The sequence below is a fragment of the Sphaerodactylus townsendi genome, linkage group LG06, assembly GCF_021028975.2.
Source record: "Sphaerodactylus townsendi isolate TG3544 linkage group LG06, MPM_Stown_v2.3, whole genome shotgun sequence".
Lineage (NCBI taxonomy): Eukaryota > Metazoa > Chordata > Lepidosauria > Squamata > Sphaerodactylidae > Sphaerodactylus > Sphaerodactylus townsendi.
Window position 1 is genome coordinate 85,452,212 of NC_059430.1, and position 23,808 is coordinate 85,476,019.

General features: G+C 41.3%; 2 protein-coding genes across 3 annotated transcripts in view; both read left to right on the forward strand.

The window, feature by feature from the left end:
- The window catches only part of DUS4L (dihydrouridine synthase 4 like), a 43,904-nt gene extending 39,616 nt beyond the window's left edge, over window positions 1–4,288 (forward strand). Inside the window, exons 12-13 of the mRNA XM_048502156.1 lie at window positions 1,870–1,970; window positions 2,714–4,288. Coding sequence (XP_048358113.1) covers window positions 1,870–1,970; window positions 2,714–2,752 — 140 coding nt within the window. The 3' untranslated portion in view covers window positions 2,753–4,288. The remainder of the gene's footprint in view (window positions 1–1,869; window positions 1,971–2,713) is intronic.
- A 3,833-nt stretch (window positions 4,289–8,121) lies between these two features.
- SLC26A4 (solute carrier family 26 member 4) overlaps window positions 8,122–23,808 on the forward strand; it is a 35,960-nt gene continuing 20,273 nt past the window's right edge. For both annotated transcript variants that reach the window (XM_048502223.1, XM_048502222.1), the window contains exons 1-11: window positions 8,122–8,280; window positions 8,414–8,553; window positions 9,096–9,206; window positions 10,197–10,375; window positions 10,791–10,955; window positions 13,067–13,219; window positions 13,308–13,390; window positions 14,416–14,563; window positions 17,169–17,282; window positions 22,006–22,083; window positions 22,191–22,286. In XM_048502223.1, the coding sequence (XP_048358180.1) occupies window positions 8,126–8,280; window positions 8,414–8,553; window positions 9,096–9,206; window positions 10,197–10,375; window positions 10,791–10,955; window positions 13,067–13,219; window positions 13,308–13,390; window positions 14,416–14,563; window positions 17,169–17,282; window positions 22,006–22,083; window positions 22,191–22,286 (1,422 nt within the window). In that variant the 5' untranslated portion in view covers window positions 8,122–8,125. The remainder of the gene's footprint in view (window positions 8,281–8,413; window positions 8,554–9,095; window positions 9,207–10,196; window positions 10,376–10,790; window positions 10,956–13,066; window positions 13,220–13,307; window positions 13,391–14,415; window positions 14,564–17,168; window positions 17,283–22,005; window positions 22,084–22,190; window positions 22,287–23,808) is intronic.

Sequence of the window (23,808 nt, forward strand, 5' to 3'; positions counted from 1 at the left end):
TGTAGCAGGATGAATTCATGCTGTGCTAATGGAATACCCTTCCATCTGTGAAAACTACTGCTAGGTCTCAGCTGTCTGTATATCAACTCTGTATGTATTTATTGCTATACCTTGTCGGAGTATTAAGATTTATGTGTCTCAGACACTGCAGAGAGTTGTATCTTTGGTCTTGTTCATGGCAACTTTGGAAAGGTTCTGTATGCATGATATACATGATATATACACATATTTTTATGCTTTTTCTTGCATTTGCTTCTCATGAACTTCTCTAGATTCTGTGGCCCCACTTTCTAGCTCCAAGTCAAAGTTCAGAAAGATTTGTCACATGCAGGACCTTGACATTCTTCTAAATATAGGCGAGGCCTTCTGGAACAAGAGTTATTTTGGTCAAAACATAGTTACAATGCAGTGTGTGTTTTTTTCTTTGCTCAGTTACAACTATCTTCAGCTATCTTCGTTATGTTTGAAGATAGGATTGTTTTTAGTTACAACCAAGATATTTGCCAGTCTTCATAAAGCAGACTGTAGGAAGTTACTGTTGGATCAAGTTACCAAAAAGAGGATATTGCAGTCTCATTTGTAGACACCTTCTTTAGCTTAAAGAAATGCTGCAGAAAAAATTATTTATTGTGTTGTTATTCTGACCTTCCTCCCAGCAGCATAGGGTGTTGCACATGAAACCTTCCCCCTCATTTTAACCTTGAAATTACCCTGTGGGGTATATGGTGCTGAGGGAGATCAGCTCAAGGTCATCCAGGGACTACATAGCAGAGCTTCGGATCCAGGTTGACGGGATGGGGGTGGGGAACAGTTTCCTTCTCCTGCGGCAGCCTTCTAACTCCCCCCTCATCTGGTTTCTGGGTGCCCCCTTCCTTTGCAAAAGCATTTCAAGAAGCATTTTGGGCTGTTCCAGGTGGAGAAGTTGTAGTTTCTTGCACAAAATTTAGACAGGATCCAACCTAGAGTGGTAGTCTAAATAAAGTAGTCTAAATTATGCCACACTAGATCTCTTTAACAGTTCTTCAAGTGATATTATTCTTATATTAACCCTTTTTAAAAATCTTGATTTTTTAAAAAAAGATGCACTTTGATATAGCATTTGGGCAATGCAATCCTAAGGGCTGCCTGTGCAACAGTGGCCAATTGCCAATGTAACTGTAGTGCCACTAGTTTGCTCTCTGAAAGATTTGATTAATGAGCAGCCAACAAGAAAAAAAGTTTATAGCTAGGTGTTCGAGGCCAGCATAATTGATGGACGTATCTGGGAGCCACGTTGGTATAAAGTTCAGGCAGCTCCCTGAGCACATTTGCTCCCACTCCCAGAATTTTTCTGCCACAGGTAAAACCCACATAAGGCCTACAGTCATCATGATACAAAGTTCTAAACTAGTCAGGTTTCAGGGCATTAAATTGTGTATCATACTTTTGTGTCTCCAATTCCATGCTATTTATATTTTAGCTTAAAGAAATAGATTTTTACTTTAATGTCCCAAAAGTGCTTTCTGCACCATGGTCTCTTCACCTCTGCAGCTTCCTTGTATGCCCACTTCCAGCCAGTAGTCAACAAATGGCTTCCCATATCCTTGAACTCTGACATCTCTCTCTCATCTAGCTTGTTCCTTTCTTTATATAAGCTTCATTGTCTATCAACACTCTATTGTTAATATCTTATGTTTAAGCAGTTTAAATGTTTGAACATTCTGTGGTATTAAAGCTGCTTACCCAAGGGCAGGAACCCATAAATGTTGACAACCAACAGACGATTATTTAAAATAAAAGATTGCAAGCATTCTCTCAAAAACCACTCTATGTGCTTTGTCCAAATGTACTCAGTCATGTGTTGAATGATACTGTTCCTGTGTTTTACAGTTCTTGACAAGAAGACAGATGAAGTGATTGCAGTTAAGAATCAGGCTGGAAGCCTTAAACTGGAATATGACCATCTTGTACTTGAACACAAAAAACTGAAGGTAGGTGTCAGGGGCAGCTTGAGCGGAACTTCCTGAACTTGAGCAGACTAGCAGAGATGTCTGGTCTATATCCACCTTGAGTGTGCATTCTTCTAAAATTTTTGGTGAGATATTTGGCTCAAGTGTACTGTGAAACAAGATAAAACTTTGGGTGGAAGATGAAAGAACACTCCTATTGGGGGTTTCAGAAGAATCATACTAGCAGCTTGGGCTATATAATAAGCCAGGGGAATCTTCGCCTTCAAATGCAAGTACTGATTTACTTGTTTCAGCTTAATGATTAGAGATGAACTAAGGAATTTTAGGATCCGAAACAAAAATCAAATAAGGCCTCTAAAATGTGTGGGAATGGTGATAAAAATGTAACAATAAACAGTTAATGACGTTCTTTAAATCTTATATCAAATAGTGAAGTGTGGGCCCCATCTGCAGATACTACAATCTGTAGATCAGGACCACACTGACACCAAAAATAAATTTCCTACAAACTTCAGACACCCCCTCCCCCCTGAGATTTGCAAAAAAACAACAACATAAAAATACTTTGGATGTTTAAATTCCTACCTCCTGACCTTATAGCATTTAAGTGGAGTATTGGATGGATGGTTATTTTTTGATAATTTATCCAGGATGTACCTCTCTTGTTGTTCTTGCAGACATTAAAATTATGGTCCAGTGCTTTAGTGTGTTTAAACTAGCTTTACTAATTTTCTTCTCATATGTCTGCCTCTCTATCTTTACAGGAATGTGCTGGTGACAAACATGATAAGAAAACGCTGTAACTACGGAAGGATGACATTGGGGGATTTTATGCATCTTTAAGCATAAAATTTCTCCTAATCTTTTCTTACATAGTACTGGGATAAAAGACAAGGCTTATTTTTTTAAAGAGATAAATGCACTGCTTTTACTGCGGAATTCTACAGCATAAGTTGCCAAATATATTCTGTGTTGCATTGTAAATAGGTTGTCTACAGAAACACCCTGTGAAATTGTTTTTTCATAATCTTGTCAGGAAGTATTTTATAGTGGAAATTTCCATTTGAAAAGGCAGTTTATTTCCATATTTTCCACAGAAACAAAATCACATGTTACTTGCAGTGTGCAAGGTATTTAAGTTATATCAGACTATGAAGCAGAAGTAAGTTAGTCCTCATTGCTTGAGGTCATCAGAAATGCCATTAATACTGGGCACTAGGAAAACAAGCATAATGTAACATGTTTTATCCTTATGGGTTTTATCTGTGTGAGGCAATCAGTAAAAAGCATCAAAATAGACTAGAATGCACTTTGCATTTCCTTGCATATATTAGTATGTTAATAAAGTCATATCACTGCATGGTTTGGATTTTTCTTTCCCACTCGATAAAATTTCAATCGACAATATATTATCTAACTCATATATACTAGAACAGGGGTCTGCAACCTGCGGCTCTCCAGATGTTCATGGACTACAATTCTCATCAGCAGTCTTTCCCAATTGGCCATGCTGGCAGGGACTGATGGGAATTGTAGTCCATGAACATCTGGAGAGCCGCAGGTTGCAGACCCCTATACTAGAATATATGAACATTGTGTGCCAACATAATTATTTTTTTCTGTGAATTGTACTTCTGAAAAATGTTTAACTTACATAAGTGCCATTTTATGGAAGCCAATTATGTGGTACCTCATACTTGTGTCCCCTCCACCCTCCAAAATCTTACAGTTGAAAGGTTAACTTTTGTATGTGTGTGTTGTTTTGAATCCTATTTTTATTAGTTGTTGAATTGTTAATAAAGGATTGCCTATTTTGTCCTTCTAAATGTGCAATCAATGCATCTTGTTCTTACAAAGCTGTAATTAATCATCAGCAAAACCAGCTGAATCTATTTTACCAGTGGTTTCCATGAATATAACATTCATGTAGAATAAAAATAATTGCATCAGAAACACTACATAAACTATCTCCATGTATAAAAAACTAAAGACAGTTTGCCTACCTGTAGGAAATTGTATGAGAAAAAAGGATATTTTTTGTAAAAATCCATTTTTACAATTAATTTTAAGCAGCTTCCAAATACAGATGCCAAAAAGTGCCTTGAGTATCCACAGTTTTATGTTCATAATTACCTAATTTTGGGGGAGAAAGGTGTACATTATGTCACTAAATTCCAGATTTTAGCTTCTTGTTTCATTCTTTTTTAAAAGAACAAAAAATGGAATTAGATGGAACTGAAACTGTTAATTCACTTGAAACCTTGCAACCAAATGTTTGTTTTTCAGTGTTATGTGACATGGTAATAAACTGGTCCTGCATGGATCTAACTTTCTGTGAACTGTGCTGCTGATCTTTTAAATGAGATGGGAATTAAAAGAGAATGAGGATTTAGATGGACAGAGAGAGAAAGAAATGGGAACTAGAATAAGAAAATAATCAAGAAAAAAACAGAACAGGCACAAGATGTCTTCTTCCTATAGGAAGGAAAAGAACTGAGAGAGAAGAGGCAAATTCCCACAGGAAGGAGAAGAATCTTGTTCCTGCCTCCCTGGCAAAGTGGTGGGAATAACTGAAAACATGCCCTCCTGCTCAGAGGGAGAAATGATCCACTACTAAAGCATGCCTGGTACTATGCTCTTATTTTCCCTGACCCTGTCCTCCTGGCAGCTGTTTCTTCTCCCACCACCAGGGGTCTTTTAATTATTTTTTAAAATACCTACTAAAATATCATTGGATTGATGTACTGTTATAACTGTATGTGTACCAGGTTTTCCTAACCCAGCTTTTTTCTAAAGGTAAATCTCTAGTACCCACCCCTTGCAAAGATATAAGGGAAAAGACAGCCAGTGTGGTGTAGTGGTTAAGAGTGGTGATCTCTAATCTGGAGAACTGTGTTTCCCCACTCCTATAAATGAAGGCTGCTGGGTTTCCTACAAACAGCCAGTCACAGTTCTGTCAGAACTCTCTCAGCCCCACCTGCCTCACAAGGGTGCCTATTGTGTGGAGAGGAAGGGATTCTGATTGTAAATGGCTTTGAGATGCGTTAAGGCAGAGAAAAGTGGGATATAAAAACCAACTCTTCTCAGTTTACCTCAGACCCTGTCCTGTCCTGCAAGGGTTTGCCATTATGCTGCTCAAATTAAAATTGCAGCATAGAATGTCATAAAGCAGACCAGGACAGGGTAGAAGACAATCATGACAGACATTGGTCATGATGTGGGGTTCATCCTCCAGTATGATATATAAGCCACCATGGATCAACAGTGTCTGCTCTCTTCATAGGACAAGCAGGTCCATCACTACACAACAGAATAAATGGGTACAAATGTGACATTTAAAATTGGGGGGGGGGGCATTCAGTCACTGACCTAAAAGTCACAGTTCTCTAGAAAAGGGCAAATCCAGCATGAAATCACTAATTTAAGATTGTTTTGAGATCGAGAGACCCACCCATTAATCTCCATAGTGACCCCCTCCCCCACTTCACCTTGGCTTTAAGGCCTGCCTATTCAGTATCTACTCAACAATTCATTAGACTCTGGTGTTCACAGCCAGTGGATGTATTGATGGACACAAATGTAGATGGCTTTAAAAGGGGATTGGGCAAATTAAGAACGTAAGAACAGAAAAGGAGCACCTATTGGTGGAATGCTTCAGGCCTGGCAGTGGTTATTAGCTGTGATCACTAAAGGGGACCTCTATGGGCAAGGGCAGTTAACCTGTGAAAATTAGTCCAAGCAAGGAACATGAGGGGAGGGTCATGGCTTCTGTGTCCTGTTACTTGGCCCCTACTTTTATTTATTATTTATTTCCTTCATGTATTCTCTGCCTTTGTTCCCAGCTTAAACTTATTTCCTCTATTGATACCCTACCTTTCTCTGCAGTGGGCCCCAAGGCAGCTTACAGCATCCTCCCTCCTTCTGATGCTAAACCTCACAAGGAGGCCATGACGCAAGTTAGGCTGAGCGTGTGTGGCTGGCTCAAGGTCACCAGCAAGCCTGCATGGCAGAGTGGGCACTCTTAACAGGGACTTTGCCCACCGACCTATGCTGTGTGGAACAGGATGGTAGCGAAGACAGACTCGTTCGGTCAGCTCCAGCAGGACCCCTCTGCTGCTCCTTCCTGGGACGACTCCTCTCCACCTCCCTTCTTCTCGCCTAGCCACAGGACCCGGCGGCAGGCGAGTAGGGCCAGTTAGCGAGGCGCTTCTGTTTCCCTGTAAATAAAGGGAAAGCGGCTAAGGCTGGCTCTGGCCGTATAAATGCCGCCACCGGGTTCCCCGCCGTGCCCGGGGCACTGGGCTCAGGTAAGGCGCACCGTCCCTTCCTTGCGCGCGCTGAGGAGCGAAAGGCTCTTCAGGAGTCAGATCACCTTGCTGCCCCTCTGCGCGGGATGGGAGGCTGGCGGGGGCGACAGGAGGTGTAGATTGAGGCCGAGGCGGGCCGGGCTGCCGATGGTGGACTTGGCTCACAGTGGATGACACTAAAGAGTCGGAGGAGAGCCCCTGGGCTCTATTTATGGATGGATTGATTTTTGTTCATTGAATCCCGCGCGTGCAGCCTCTCCTCTGCAGGCTGGGAAGGAACCTCTCCTGTTGCTTCTGGGCATCTCTTGCAGAAATGAGTCGCGCGCGCGGTCGTTCAAGGCACTCTGTCTACGGGGTCTTCTGTTGCCAAGCAAGTTGCCAGTCAAGCCGAGGGCAAGGGGGCACAAGGCACTGGGTGGCAACCGCAGTCCTTTCCCTACAGGAAGCTCTAGGGGCACCTGCAGAGGCATACAATAAAATTCTGGAGTATTTGTACTCTGGAATATAAGACTTTAAAGTGTCGCGGGGCTCAGGGAGTCCAGGTGCACCTGCACCTTCAAGACTTTTTAAAATTTTGGCATGAATTTTTGAGAATTAGACTCCATTTTGTCAAGTGCATGAAAAAGGTAAACTGGGTTTATATTGAAATGACATCTTGTTAGTTTAAAAACGTCCTTATATTCCTGGAGTCTGGTAGAAGAGACTCTTTACAAAAAAATTAAACATACTTTTTCATGAACTAAAGCCCACAGTCAGGTGCATTTTTTAAATCCATGGACATATGTATACTGGAATAAATTATTCTAGCCTTTTAAGTGCCTTTGATTTCTGGAGCGTAAAACTAAATTTTAAAAATTCAGTGTAATGGATCTGTCAGATATTCTGTTATAGGATTGCTTCTACTACAAGAGGGGTTGCAAAAGAGTTCTGTTTCTGAGAGCATTTGGTGAAGGATAAAATGCTCTAGCAGGTTTCACTACATTTTAAGCTATACATTTTAACCTATATGTTTTTAATTCATGAGTTGCTTTTATATCTTAATGGATTCTTACATTTTTGTGTACTTGCAACTTGTTGTTGCATTGTTAACCTCCTTGAGTCTAAAGAAATAAAGCTGAGACAAAATAACAGAAATAATTTTTTTATAAACACTACTGCCATCAAGTTGCAGCTGAATTATGGAGTACCTGGAATATTTTCAAGGCAAGAAACAAACAGGAGTTGTTTACTATTGCCTGTTTCTTATACTTCCTTGACAATCCTCCATCCAAGGACTAACCAGGAAAAATCTTGCCTAGCTTCTGAGATCTAACAAGATTGGGCCAGCCTGGGCCATCCGGTTCAGAACTCTCAGAGTCTAGTATTTTACCTACTAAGCATGATTTCTAATTCCAGCATAAGATTTGTTGGATTTGAGCCCACTTCTTCAGTTGCAATTTAGTAGTTCCTCAGTAGGCAGACCTTTATATAGAAGGGATAGATAAAGGCAGACCTTTATATAGAAGGGAAATACAGCCGGGGCCATGAAATGTCCTACTGGGTTAAATGTAAATATTAAAAATTAATCTAATCAAGAAAAGAACAGAATGTTCACAGTTAATTTGTAATGGGTGGGAAATCCCATGTTTTTACAGTTAACTCCTGAAGGGGGATAGGCTTGAATTGGGGTTCCTGTGGATGAAGAAGGCAATGTTACTGATTACCTTCTGCGCCCAAGATTGTGCTCTGCAGACATTGGTTAAATGCATCTGGACATTTCAAGTGTAGGATAAGTTGAAAAGTAACCTTAGAATCCGTGGTTGGCTGCCTGGGACATTGCTTTACAGATTCAGTCCTTTTACTGTTTTTTTTTCTCATGTAGGTGGGGGCATGGCTGCTGGTGGCAGGACTGATGGATCCCTCCCAGATCTCAGATGCTATGTGGTTACCCGTCCCATTTACAATGAAACCAGCTTCCAAGAGGATAATGAGAGGATTCAGGGACCATCTAGAACTCTCCAGGAACGAGCGCAGCAAGTTTGCAGGTGACATATATCATGTTTTCCGTGGGGAAGGGAGAAGTGGCATTCAGGGACTGAAATAATTGACCAAAATATGGAGGTGGAAAAGAGCAGAAACTTTCACAGTTTCCATCTATGTAATGTTTTGTCCCTGCAGCTGTTCCAAAAAAAGAGCTCTTCAGATAACCAAGACCTTCTTCCCCATTCTGGAGTGGCTGCCTAAATACAGGATTAAGGAATGGCTACTAAGCGATGTAATTTCTGGTGTTAGTACTGGACTTGTGGCTACTTTGCAAGGTAAGGAGAGACTTGGATATTTTCTTATTGACTTGTAATTATGAAAGCAATAAAATGGACTCTACCAGGACTTTTACAACTGTAGCTCCTTGTATGCAATCATTACTCCCCCCCCCCTCATGTTTTAAACTTGTCCAGTGGTCCTTTGGAAAATCAAAATATCTTTTTAGTTATTTACATTTAGAAAGGTGGAAATGTTTTGAGGAAACGTAGACTGACTGAATTTGTAGCCCTTAAGAGCAAATTCCATTTGAATCAATGATACTTGCTTCTGAGTAAGCATTACTGAGGTCAGGTTGAATGTGTGGATTCCACAGAGGGTTGACGGCTTACAAAATTATCATCTATCTAAGAAGTCCAACTGGAGATATAGTTCATGCTTGTTCCTCTGTGCAACAAATTCTCAGAAAAGGAACAAATGCAAATGGTGCCTACATGCAGAAAAACAACTGCATTTCTATCAACAAGGGCAGCTAGATGAAGAAGTAAATGAGTCCATTACAAAATGAAAAATTAAACTCCTTAATTATTTGATATTTCAGGTTTGGCTTATGCATTGCTGGCTGCAGTCCCTGTTGGATATGGCCTCTACTCTGCTTTTTTCCCCATCCTGACATACTTCTTTCTGGGAACATCAAGGCACATCTCAGTCGGTAACTGTATACTTCCAATTTTGACATCAGCCTTCTTTGACGATATTAATATTTAAGTGTTAAGTCTTGTTGAATCTGAATTTGTTATGATAGGCTTTCATGTTGGCATAGTCTTATAGTTTCAGAGGGATCATTTTCAGGCATGCGTTTCATACTTACGTCCTCTTCCCCCATTAGTGCTAGAATTCATCAATTAGTATCAATTACATAGCCTCTGGCCCTCTGCCAGTTGAATCAGTTGGGTTTATTTAGGCCCAGACTTCATAGTGAGATACTCCTAGTTTAGACTGAAGTATGTTGCTACAGCTCTATGGATGGGGTTGGCCCACAGAAGGGATTTCCATCAGTGGATCATTACTTTCTTGCCTCTCCCTCCCCACTGCAACCCAAATGCTCCATAAAATGCTGCTCTTGGGAACTGCCTCCCCCCACCTCAGGAACAGACTGTTCAGGAACTAGATCTTTACAGTGTGAGGGGGAAATTGGCAAAAATTCCCCCCTTTCTGCCTGTGGAAATCCTCTGTGGGGTTCAAACAGAGAAATCCAAATAATGGCCAATTATACATTGCAACATCCATGAGTTTGATCTGTGGACGTCAATTCCATTTTAAAGCTGAACTTGGCAATGTAAAAATGTAATGAGAGTCTAATCCTGATCAGGCCCATAATGGGGAAAGACCAGGCAATCTTGTTTCTCCCCTATACCTTTTCAAATCCTAGAATGGGTTTTTTGGCACTTGAAAAGGGGCACAGTGGGCAAAACAAGATCACCTGGTTCCACTGTACAGTGGCCCAATCAGGATTGGGCCCTTGTGGCATTTTTAAATGGTCGAATTCAGCTTTAAAATGGAGTTGCCATACACTGTCAGACTCATGGATGTCATAACATCTAGTTTGGCCCTAAGATATTTATTTTTATTGTTAACTGCTTTTGAGAATATTAACAGATAAGTTTGATTTCTATATATAATGTAAGTTTTGTTTGAACAGGCCCTTTTCCTGTGGTCAGTTTGATGGTTGGCTCAGTAGTTCTGAGCATGGCCCCTGATGAAAATTTTCTCAAGAATAACATGACGGGGCTGAACAAAACTATAATAGACACTGAAGCCAGAGATGCAGAGAGAGTGCTAATTGCTAGCACCATCACGTTTCTGGTTGGCATTATGCAGGTAATAACATGGGCTACAATTGTCTCAAAATGTGTTTGCTTTCCTACTTTATTACAAAACTGGGGCGGGGGGGGGGGGGGGATAAGGAAAATGAGCTTAACAACACTGTCAGCCAAAGCTAAAATATGTTCAAAATGTTAAAATTGGAATACAAAAGTTGTTTGCTTCATGTTTACAGTTTTGCACAGCTTGAGTTTGATAGTACTATGACAGTATTTTCTAACATCCCCAGCTCCTGTGTAAATGCCCCTTAAACCAGCATAACTGGCTTTTACACTGGCTTTCTGCTGCTTCCTGAGGAGTTTTGGGTCCCACATTCAGGATTCTAAGACCTTTTTTAACATGTATGTTATAATTACTTTCTACATTTCTTAACTGTTGAGAAATTAATGTTATGTTTTTAACTTTTTTCCAGCTAGTGTTTGGAGCTCTTCAGATTGGTTTCATTGTGAGATACCTTGCCGATCCTCTGGTTGGAGGTTTTACAACTGCAGCTGCTTTTCAAGTGTTTGTTTCACAACTGAAAATAGTCTTAAATGTTTCAACCAAAAATTATAATGGAGTTCTTTCCATAATCTATGTAAGTGTGTATTGTCGAAGGTATTCACGGCCAGAATCACTGAAGTGTTGCATGGTTTCCGGACTGTATAGCCATGTTCTAGTAGCATTTTCTCCTGACGTCTTGTCTGCACTTGTGGCTGGCATCTTCAGAGGATCCTCTGAAGATACAAGCCACAGATGCAAGTGAAACATCAGGAGAAAATGCTACTAGAACATGGCCATATAGCCCAGAAACCACACAACACCCCTATGTAAGTGTGTCTTGGTAAATTGGTCTTTCTCCCATGCCATACCATTAGAAACAGTGTGGTGTTGTGGTTAGACAGTCACAGGATTGGAGAGACCTGGCATCAGATCTCCAAGTTGTCATAAAGTTTACTCAGGGTGGTCTTCTCCTATTGACAACAGGGGCAGCTGGCCTGGCCTCCCACTTGAGGGAGCTCTAACTCCCCACAGCCCCTCCACCTCAAGGGAGAGGGGAAAAGAAGAAGAGCTGGCTCCTGCTGTTGCTACACCTACCCCATCTGGAGTGTGGCCTTGCAGAGGGTGAGGGCCACTCCTTTCTGGACCCTGGTGGAGGATGGCAGGGTTGTGCTAGCATCAATTTTGGGGGTCCATTCTGGATTTTTCTCAGGGCCCAGAATTCCTAAGGCAGCCCTGACCTCAGAGTCTGACCTTGGACCGGTCACTCTTCTTCAATGTAATTTGTATCATAGTATTATTATGAGAATAACATGCAAGAAGTGAAAACAATGGATGTTCAATGGATGTTCAATGGATGTTCAATGGATGAAAGCCTTCGACAATACAATGGATGTTGCTCAGAACTCCTTGAAGGGAAGTTGTGATAAAAATACAGATCTTAGTAGTAATCATTCCATGATTCCCCTTCTCTATAGGAGCAATCAATATGGGAAGGGTAGGTTTGGTTGTTGCATGGATTCCTACTTACTTGTAAATTTTATCAAAGCATTTAAGGCCTATTGATCTGAAAAAGTTTGAATGTATCTAAAAATTTAACCCCTAACGTAGTAAAACATTATTATAATGCATAGAAGCTCATATATCCATCAAATTTCTGGGGGAAGGAGGAGCCATGATGCAAATGTTTGGTACCTACTGAACTGATCAAATTTATTTATGCTTGGGGCAGCACACATGTGAAATTTTTGTCCTGTGTTCTAGCAAGTACCTTTTGGGAGCCTGGGACAAAACACATAATCACACTTTCCTGTGTTTAAATGATGTAACAAATTAAAACCAAAAACAGACAAAATAAATAATTTGCAGGTTCTTTCAAGTCACAGAAACAGCCTCTGTGTAAGTACATTAGATCACTGAATGGTGTATGTGTGTGTGCATACATGCACATGTATGTGTGATGAAAAACATTCAAATCAAAGCTGTCTGGGTACAGTGGACAGAGATGACCACAGCCTCATTATTTCAACTCTTGGAATTCACTGGCAGAGGACACTGACTAAGAAGGAATTAGACAGATCCATGGAGGATAGGTCAGTAGCTACTAGCCATGGCAATGGAAGGGGGGAAGACAGAAGGGTGGGGGTCCTTATTCAGAGGCAGAAAACCTCTGAATACCAGTGCTAGGAGACAGCATAAGTAGAAGGCCTTGGCCCCTATGGTTTGTTTTTGCCTCTCCCTAGTAATTGGTGAGCCACTGTGTGAGACAGAATGCTGGGCTAGAAGGACTGCTGGTCTGATCCAGCAGGGCTTTTCTAATGGATAGCATTAGTACCTGCACTTTAACTTTTCAAACAGAAAACCTCAGAATCTTCGATGAGAATAATGAAGTATCTAAACAGGAGTTATCAACTTTTATGACCTTGCTCATCAGACTTTGGATTCTTGTGTTTTCAAAAGCATACAAAGTTGCAAAACTATTTTCTTTCAGAATCTTTAACTGCCTCGGCTCATTTACTTGGAATTGTCCCATTAATTTCAATGTACTTAATTTCAAGTTTTATAAATAGGACTGCAGTCACAGGTTCCTAAATGGATAGAGATTAACTTTTGATCTTCTCTGAAGGTATCACAATGTTTTTGCTTCTGATTGTAGTTTCATCTTTTCTTTGAACAAAATTATTTTTCATTCCCTTTCTTTCTCTCTAGACCCTTATAGAAATATTTGAAAACATTGGAACCACCAACATTGCTGATCTCATTGCTGGCTTGTTGACCATCGTTATCTGTATGGTAGTCAAGGAAATAAATGATCGGTTCAGACACAAGATCCCTGTTCCTATTCCTATAGAAGTGATTGTGGTGAGCAAAGAGTAAATACAAATGATTGATTGGGCATAGGAACACTGCCAGTTTTCTACATTCAGACTGATACTTCTTTTGATTCCAGACTATCATAGCAGCTGGCATTTCATATGGTGTTGATCTGGAGAAAAAGTACAATGCAGGCATTGTTAAGAGTATTCCTAGTGGGTAAGTGCAGCCAGTGTTGCTAAGTATATATTGATGTTTTACTATTAACTGTAATAACAAGGCTGCTGAATATGTGACATTTTAATATTATGAGTGTTGGGAAACATGTTTACAAGAATATGCTATTATGCATGAGGATCTTTATTACAGTTGGCAAAATTGAATCTTATATGGTATTCACATAGAAGGTGTATACTGGTTAAAATGTTGTTTTCTTGTGAGTGCTGATGACTCATATAGGCAATGGGAAAGAGAGAAGGGTTCTTTGTTTTGTGTACTTTTAGGGCAGGGAGTAAGGATCAGGTACAAGAATGTAGAATTCTAAATATGCACATACCAAATCAATAACATGAAAACTTGAGAGTGGGAGCAGACAGATGTTACTCCACTGTCCCCACTACGCATTTAAATTCTGTTCAGTTGTTTCACTTTTGGTGGTTCAAACTCACATACCAGGATAATGTGTTTCCCACAATCCTTCTAATGTGCATGGTTGCTATTTTGAGTGAACAGGACAAAGGACATATTTTCCAGCATCAGTATATATAAACACATATGATCAAAAATCTGGGCTTCTAGTTACCTGTACTGAAGGAGGAAACATGTGCATTGCTCAGTTTACATAAAATGGTGAATATGCACATCAAGACGATCACACACAGTGCAATCTTCTCTTATGGCTCAGTTGGATCATCAAATTGTAACGACTGAACATGGCTTTATGTGTTCAATCAATACTTTTCTTGTTATGAGTGATTGGGTTGCATGGTTTTCTTCTGAAAGCAGAACACAGAATCCTTATTTCTACAATGAACTTTTTTTATAGCGTGTAGCCAATGGTGATTCATGCAGGGGGTTTATTAGATATATTGGATATATTTTTACCGAAGTTTTTTGTGTGTGACGTACGAAAATACATTAATTAAAAAGTTTAAAAGTTAAGCAAAACAGTGTGTTGCAAATTATCCATGTAGTATTTGTAGAGTGTACACATGTATACATATATACTTATTTAACATTTTTAGATTCTTGCCTCCTGAACCTCCAGCTGTCAGTATGTTTGGTGATATGATGGCCTCTGCCTTTTCCATTGCTATTGTTGCATATGCAATAGCTGTGTCCGTAGGCAAAGTGTATGCAACTAAGTATGACTATGCTATTGATGGAAATCAGGTATGTGGAGCTAAAGAGCCTCTTTGAAATAAAGAAGCGGAAAACATTTTATTAATTTACCTGTGCTTTGCAGACATTTTTGGATTTGAAGTTACTTACTTAGATGATACATTGTTAAAATGAACTTCATCCCATAACTTGTTTTAACAGCAAATAATTTCACAGAGATGACAGAACTAGCAATGACAAAACGTTCAGTGCCACTGCTGAAAATTACAGCCTTTTTTTCCAGATCCCCTTTTCTCCCCCATTATTTATTTATGTACAGACTTTATATTCTGCCTTTATGTCTGTGCGAGCAATGTATATATATATGGGGGTTCCTAACATGGTGTCCTTCGATATCTTTTCTTGAACTCATCAAGTGTTTTTTAAAAATAGATGGGGCTTGGTAGGGCTTTTGCCTGGCAAGACTTCTGATTGGGTATTTCAGATTTAATAGGATGCATATTTTAAAAAAATGTTGTCTTGGCAGCAGCTGCTAGCAAATAACAGGGATCTACAGTGTGTTACTAAAGTTAAGGTGGAGCAATCATACTGTGGCTGGCTTTACAGCAGCCATTTTGTTGCTGTTCTCACCATGCCTTTTCAGAATTCCAAATGTGTCAGCAGGCTCAAAAAGGTTGGAGGCCCCTGATATAAACCCAGCAATTAAAAGATAGGGCAGGAAGAGGGAGCACCAGATGTGTAGTTATGAAAAAATATCACATGGCAAAAATATCACAACACTGCTGCATAAGACCCACCACTGGAAGAGAGGAAACTTGAAACAATAAGCCATTTTGGGCTATGGTCTCTTGTTTGTTGTCATATTTGGAACTAGCATTGGTTGGGATTAAAATAAATAATATGAATATATACAGTCCATCTGAAATTTTCTCTTTACAACTGTTTTGTATAGTACGATTTTATAATGTGATCCTAAACAAAGTCAGTTGAAGTCAATGGACTTCAAAGGGTGTAACTCTGCTTAGAGTAAGTATATTGTCAAGTAATCGGGAGGCATAAGGAAACATTCTAAACTAAACTAATCCAGTCAGAAGTCCCATTTTACTTAGTGGGGCTTCTTCCCTGCAAGTATCTTTAAGATTACATCCGTAATGTGCATTACAATATGAAAAGGTAGTATGCTGAGACTATGCAAAGTAACATGGCTGTATGGATAGTTGTTGCTCTCATGATAGTTGTTGCTATCATGGTGTATATTAATATCCCCCACTTTCAATTTAATGAAGTTGTATGAATAGCATTACATAGCATTTCTGTGTAAATCAGAAAACACAAAGATACTGTTAAAGCAGTAGAATGGTTGGTGGTGAAAGGAAAAGTTTAGTTACACTATTTTAGTAATAGCATTACAACTGAATTATGACAAAGCATCCAACAAGAGATGTCTGCAGGAAATTAAAGGTAAATTTATAATTATTTAGATTATGTGAATAATAACAGCATCAAAGTACAGAAAAAGTGAGGAAAGGTTAGAAGTGAGAGAATGTTACTTCTTAAAATTAATATTTTGATTTCAAACAAGAGAAAAATAGTGACAAACATATTACATATTGAGATTTTTCACTCTGGTGTACACCTGTTTATACTTTGTATAGCATAGTACACTATGGGGCAGTAATAGATCTATCAATGCCTCTAACTGCTTTTGGAGAAGGTGTTTGCTATGGACTTGTTGATGCTGAATATTGGGGGCGGGAGGTAGATGGGGTTTAACTCCAGACAGAAATTTCTGAAGATATCATTCACTTGAAACACTTTTGCATTGTGTAAACATTCAATATACATTGGCAAGTACTAGCAGAAAGTTAACTTTTGAGAACTGTATCTTAGATTTTGTTTATCTGTGGAAAATGACTTGGCACTATTATGCTACCTCATCGTCATAATCTTTTTTTTTTAAATCCCACTGAACCAATGGTCAAAACTGAAACATGTAGCTTGCAACAATGATAGAATTTTAAGATACAAAACGTATGATAATTTTCTGCAATTCTCTCTCAAACTAAAAAAGAGAGTTGGGGAAAGTTTTGGATGGTAGCCATGTTGGTCTTCAATGGAACAGTTAGATTCTAGTTCGGTAGCACCTTAGAGATGAAAAAGATGCTCAAGGTGGAAGCTTTTGTGAGTCAAAGCTCTCTTCATCAAATGTGAGTAAACACGAATTGGCTGGGGAAACTACCTGCTGTGTATAGGAAGGTAAATATGACGAAGCATGAAGGATACTCCTGCTGTAGAATTCTATGTTCAATGTCTGAAACAGGAATATTTGCCCAAGAACAAATAAAACAGTATAAACTGAACTGCAATTTTTCCCCTTGTAAAACAGTGAGCAGTGTTGACTTTTCTCCTTTTCTTCATACATTTATTAAAAATTCTTCTTTACATCACATTGTAAAGTAGTACATAAATATGTTTAAAAGTACATTTAATAGCATTTTGTAGATCTACCAGATACATCTTTCCAACAAAATGTTATATGAAATTATGAGCTATTCTGTCTAGGTGTAGTACACAAAAGGAACTTGCTTTTAAATCTGTACTAAAGCATTATTTTTTTTAAAGTAATATTTGTTGACATCAGCATATTATTTTCCAGGAGTTTATTGCCTTTGGGATCAGCAACATTTTTTCAGGAGCCTTTTCTTGCTTTGTTGCTACAACAGCACTATCTCGTACAGCAGTCCAGGAAAGCACTGGTGGAAAAACCCAGGTATTGTCCTTGGTTAAGAATGATCAAGAAAGAACATTCTGATTCCTGTATTATTGTGAAATTTCTCCATTGGTGATTTTATAAGTGGCATTTATAAACAGTGAAACAATGTATTGTTGAATGCTTTCATGGCTGGAATCAATTAGTTCCTCTGAAGATGCCAGCCACAGATGCTGGCTAAATATTAAGAGCAGAAACTACTAGACCACAATCATACAGCCAGGAAAAACCGGATAGTGAAACAGCTTATTGCATTCCTTGATTCCAGTTTCTTACTTCTCTGGTCACAAAATGAGGAGAGGTTCTTGAAGTACTTTTGCACTTAACAAATAATTAACATTGCAGTAAATTATGAAGCAGAATTACTTCTTTTAAACTCTATTGAAGTGCCTCGGATTGCACTGTAAATTGTGGCATTCACTGATTCCATGACAAAAGGGATTTAATAGGGGTCAGGAAAATTCCTGGAGGATAGACCCATCAATGACTGGTAGCTAAGATGCATACCAGTGCCAAGAGGCAACATCAGGGGAACGGCTTGATCTCTGTGCTCTTCGTTGGCCCTCCAGGGTAATTAGTTGTCCATTGTGTGAATCAGGTATTGCGTGCACAGCAAGCCTATGGACCAGAAGGAGTATATATTTATTTTATTTTTATTTATTTTTCAAATTTATATCCCGCCCAACCCCCGAAGGGCTCTGGGCGGCGGACAACACAAAATTCAAATACAATAAGCATAAAAACAATATATAAATTAATCACTAAATAACATATTTAAAATGCAGCAAATTAATACATGATACAACAATGCCCGCAAAGTCCCTCTTAGACCCTCCCGAGGGGGAAAGAAAAAGAGTGGGTCCTACAGATGGAAAGGACCCTACCTATAAGATGAAAAGGAGGGAGAGGGGGGGCACTTTCAATGGCTGGACACCCCAAAAGCCCGGCGGAACAACTCCAGATCTTATTGGCAGGCCCTGCGGAACTCACCCAAGGTCCCCATTGCAGTTGGCCCGGACCGCTGGAAGAAGAGTGTTCCACCAGGCAGGGGAGCCAGGAGCCGTAAAGAGTCCTGGCCCGAAGTGGAAAACCAACTTCTGCATCATGGAGGGAGGCCAGGGACTGTATCCCAGCAAGTTGGCCTCTGCTGAGGCGCAGAGGCCTGCAGTGAGGCACGTGATGGGGTAATGCGGTCCCTGAAGGTGCATGAGGGGTCCCGGATCACAAAGTAAGGCCTTAAAGGTAAGCACCCATACCTTGAAGATGATTCGGAATTCAACCGGGAGCCAGTGCAGGCTGACACAATAACATAGGTCTAATATGGTCACGGAAGGTGCCCCAGTGAGCAAGTAAGCCGGGCCGCCGCGATTTTGGACCAGTTGCAACTTCCGGATCAATCCTCCAAGGGTAGGCCCACGTGAAGAGCTGAGAGTTACAATAGTCCAGCCTGGAGGTGACTGTTGCATGAATCACTGTGCAGCCAGGTCCCGTGTGGGAGAGGGGAAGGGGAGCCAGCCACCGGGCCTGACAGAAGATGCAGGTAAAATGCAACCCGGGTTATATGGGCCACCTGGGTCTCCATTGAGAGAGACGAATCCAGGTGGACCCCCAGGCTGGCTTGAACGGAGGAGGCCAGCGCCATATGAGGGCCCCCCCTCCCACACCCGATGGCTGAAAATTCCCAATCTCCCCACCACCACCGGAGCCAAAGCTGATCTCCGTCTTCGATGGATTAAGTTTTAACCTGCTCTGTTACAGTAACCAACCAGCTACCGCCTCCAAAACCCAGTGCTGTAGAGCTGCAGGGGCGACTTCACCGTTCCCCCCCTCCATCACCAGAATGAGCTGAGTATCATCCAAAGCATACTGATGACAGATCCCAGCCCAAGAAGCTCCGCATTACCAGCTGAGCAAGGGGTCGCGATATAGATGTAAGTTAAATAACAAGCCCGGGGACAGAAATAGCGCTCCCACTGAGTGGCACCCCACAATGAAGTAGGGGGGGGCCTCTGAGAGGCTTGGTCCCCGCGACCACACTTCTGCTGACTCTCCGGCCCCGGAGAAACAGAGACAATCCATTGAAAGGACAGGTGCCCCGCGCACTCGGCTGACGCCAGGCGGTGGTCCAAGGTTGTGATCGAGCCACATCAAACGCTGCGGTCAGATCTTAGCCCAATACCAGCAGCGCCAATCCGCTTTCGGTCAAGCTGCATTAATGGAGCTGCGGTCTGTGACAGCGACAAGAACAGTCTCAGATCCCATGCCTTCCAGCACGGAAGCCCGGGACTGGAAGGCATCGAAAGCCCAGCTGGAGTCATCCAGAAACCCTGAGAGCTGCTCCAAGCACCAATACTCTCTCAATTACCTTCCCCAGAAAATGAAAGATCTCGAGGACTTGGGGGCGGTAATTGGCCAGATCGCCAGGATCTAATGATGGTCTTTTCAAGAGTGGACGGACCACTGCCTCCTTCAACCCACCCGGAAAGGCTCCTTGCTCAAGGGAGCTATTGATGATCTTCAACAGGTGGGGTCGTAGCTCCTCCCAGCAGAGTTTAACAAGCCAGGAGGGGCACGGATCCAGAGGACAGGTAGTAGGTCTAACAGCAGCCAAGGCAATGACAACAGCGGCTTCGGAGAGCAGGGAAAACTGGGCCAAACATGGGCCTGAAGACGGCAAGGGAGCCTCCAGTTCACTAATTGTAAGCAAAGTGCGGGGGAGGTCCTGGCGGAGTGACATGACTTTATCTGCAAAAAAGCTCATAAATGTCTCACAGCTAATAGCCAATTGAGAATTTACAGAACTCTCCGACAAGGAGGTCAAAGATCGAATCACTCGGAGTATTCACCACATAGTCTTTGCTTTCGGGAGTGTTTGCTGTTTTTACCCATTGCCCTGTTTTTCCGGCACTTCTCACCCTATGTGCAACAGGGCAGGCACTGAAAGGGTTCAGTGTGTTTCTTGTTGTAGGGCATAATGGCATCATGGAATGATAGCTGTGTGCTATACAGCCCAGCCGTATGCCTGCTCCCATTGGATGTGATCAGATATCCCCTGCCTCCAGTGGTGAGATTCAAATAATTTAACAACCGGTTCTGGTGGTGGGATTCAAATAATTTAACAACTGGTTGTTTCAAGCACCATTTTAACAACCGGTTCTGTCAAAGTGGTGCAAACCTGCTGAATCCCACCACTGCCTGCCTCCCTCCACAAATCACCTCATCTTAGTAGTTCAAATATCTTATGTATATTTCAATTTATAACGCAATTTCGCTATTAAGATTTCAGAGGGGAGTGCTCTTTTTACTAATGTGGAGTGGTAGACTCCAGTGCAATTGTTTATCTGATTGCAGCAGGAGAAATCACCTTGAAATAATGTTGGTGCTTTTTTTGGAGGGAGGGAGAAGCCTTCGTCATGACACTGGGGGACATGGCCATAATCTAATGTTCCCACTGTAGCCTGCTTGTAAAATTGATTCAGGGGCAGGACTCATATCTCCACTTTTCAAAAATGCAGTTGTAAATATCTGGGCACATTCATTGTGGCTGTTTCCACTTAGCCGTCACAAGTTCTTATTTATGGTAACCAGGTTTGATGAACCATTAACACAAGCAGAAATTGCAGTTCTGTGTGGTGGTCCTCAACCCATATTGAAAAAGTTTTTGATGATATATGAAAGTACTGTGTGAATTCAGGAACATGCAGATGACCACCCATTTGCCAGAAACAAGCTGAGGGGAACAATGAAAACCCCTCAAGAAGGATTGTTCAGCCTGGGACTGTTTGGTGCCTGAGACTGAAAATGTAAAAGGCAAGCCTCCTGCCATTGCCATCTTCTGCCCTTAACATGGGAGACAATCAGGTGGGAAGATATCCTGGACAATGCTCAGTGAAATAAATATTTTGTATCCATAGTTTTATAACTGCTCTGATTTGTTTGTCTGAATAATAACAACTGAATGTATTGTCGAAGGCTTTCACGGCCGGAATCACTTGGGTGCTGTTTGGTTTCCGGGCTGTATGGCCGTGTTCTAGCAGCATTCTCTCCTGACGTTTCGCCTGCATCTGTGGCTGGCATCTTCAGAGGATAACAACTGACTTATGGCAAGCCCTGAGAGGGTTTCCAAGGCAGGAGATGAACACATGTTGTTTGTCATTGATTTCCCTTTGTATACTAACCCTATCATTGCTTGGTTGTCTCCCATCCAAACCAACCATGACCAACATTACTTATAATCAAGCTCTAACAGGCTCGAGCTGATCTGGATTATTCAGGCTGCTTGTCTGTCTGAGTCCAGATAAATTAGGGAAGCCTTGAGACAATCATCTGAAAGACCAGGATACCCTTGAAGGTATTAAATCAGGAGTTTTCTAATGATAGCTTCAGCAGGCTTTTGCAGGAGAACTCAAACAACCTCTTCACCACCTCTGTATTACATCAAGACTGACAAAAGGAAAAAAGTTATCCCAGGTGGGAAATACATGTGTCAATGTGTCTGAATATGCGTATATGCATGCAAAAACGAATTTATTTCAAACCAGTACATGCTTCTTCATTAACACTGTGACATTTGTTTGTATTGTTACTAAATTCATCCTATATTTGTCCTTGTGATTAAAAACCAACATATGTATGAGAAAAGCCAAACTACCCTATTAATGGCAGTGAAGGTAAGCTTTATGAGGAAAACTTTGATTGATTGTCTGAACAATCTCCTTTTCAGGTTGCTGGCATAATATCTGCTGGAATTGTACTGATTGCCATTGTTGCTCTGGGCAAACTGCTTGAACCTTTACAAAAGGTATTTGGTGACTGTACTTTCCCAACAACCCCCTTTCTCTCTCTCACACACACACACACGGTTTCTCACTGGAATAACATAATGTATTGCTCTTTTTTTCTTTGCAGTCTGTACTAGCGGCAGTTGTTATTGCCAACTTGAAGGGGATGTTCATGCAGGTGTTAGATGTTCCCCGTTTGTGGAGGGAGAGCAAAGCAGATGCTGTAAGTCATTTAATGTTTTGTTTCTAAACGGTGCACTTGGTCTATTGGGCAGATTATAAAGTGGATTACAAAATATAAAAGCAGTAAATTATATTTCAAATTTAAATACAAAATACTTTATCAGAAGAGACCAGAAAAAAGGAGATTGGTTGGTAGTTCCAGTATGAAAATATTTTATACCAGCTTCTAAAGTTATATTTCAATCAAGCAGCAAAGACCTCTAATAGGCAGTGCAATAGGACTGGCATTACAGAATTGAAAACTAACGCAACCTGCCCCCTGCCCCTAGCCTAAGACAATGCACACTGCTGGCATCCCTCTACTCCCAAATCCCAGCCTTTCCAGGTTCTATCCTATCCCGAGCTCAGAGCAGGCAACTGTAGAAAGAAACTATTTATTAATCGCTTTTTCTCCCAACCTAACCAATCTGAGGATTACTGTGAGGATAAAATTGAGGCGTGTAGAGCCATGTAACAACTCGGAACTCCATGAAAGAAGGGCAGAATGAACCTGTAATAGACATAAGGCAGTGATGGCAAACCTATAGCATGGGTGCCAGAGGTGGCACTCGGAGCCCTCTCTGTGGGCACGCGCACACAGAGTTCGTCATGTGGGGAGCAGAAAATCACCCACACACACACACACACATCTAGGCTGGCCTGGGCCACTAAGCACGATGTGCGCGCACCATGATGAGCAGAGAGGACTCGGCTGGCGGGCCTGGTGCCTGTGCTCCGGGTGGTTGCTGCCCGAGGAGGGGGCACAGAGGAGGCAGAGATGCTAGAGAGGCACAGAGCGGTGCACATGGGACTTGCTAGAGGCTAGAGCAGGCTGGCCCCTGCTTGAGCAGGTGGGGTGGAGGAAGAGGGAGCCAACCGTTTTTTTAAAATCTAAAACCTCAGCATTCAGGTTAAATTGCTGGGTTGGCACTTTGCAATAAATAAGTGGGGTTTGGGTTGCAATTTGGGCACTTGGTCTCAAAAAGGTTCGCCATCACTGACATAAGGCTTTATTGACACTATGGGTATTTTATTTGTTTGTTTGTTTGTTCGTGTGTTAATTGCTGTGAAGTCACAGCCGGCTTATAGTGACTCCACAGAGTGTTCAAGGCATGAGACTCACAGAAGTGGTTTGCTGTTGCCTGTTTCTGCATAGAGACCATGGACTTACCTGGTGACTTCCCAGTCAAATCGTAGCCAGGGCTGACCCTGCTTAGCTTCCAAGATCAGGCTAGCCTGGGCTGCCCACATCAGGAAGAGAGTATGGATACCATTTGTTTAAATTAGTCCAAATGGCCAAGCAATTCCTTAAGGTCTCATGCCTCTGATAATTTTAAAAACAAGATTTGTTATATGGATGTATTTCCTCTAGCCCTGCTAATTTTAAAAGGTCAAAACATTCTTTTTTGTCTACAGGTAGCTTCATGATGTTGCTGTTTTAGTTCTCAATGGCCAGTTACACGCAAGGTGTTTGCTGTGTGGTGGAGGCGAATGTCTGCTGCAGCAAGATTTGTTAGATAGAT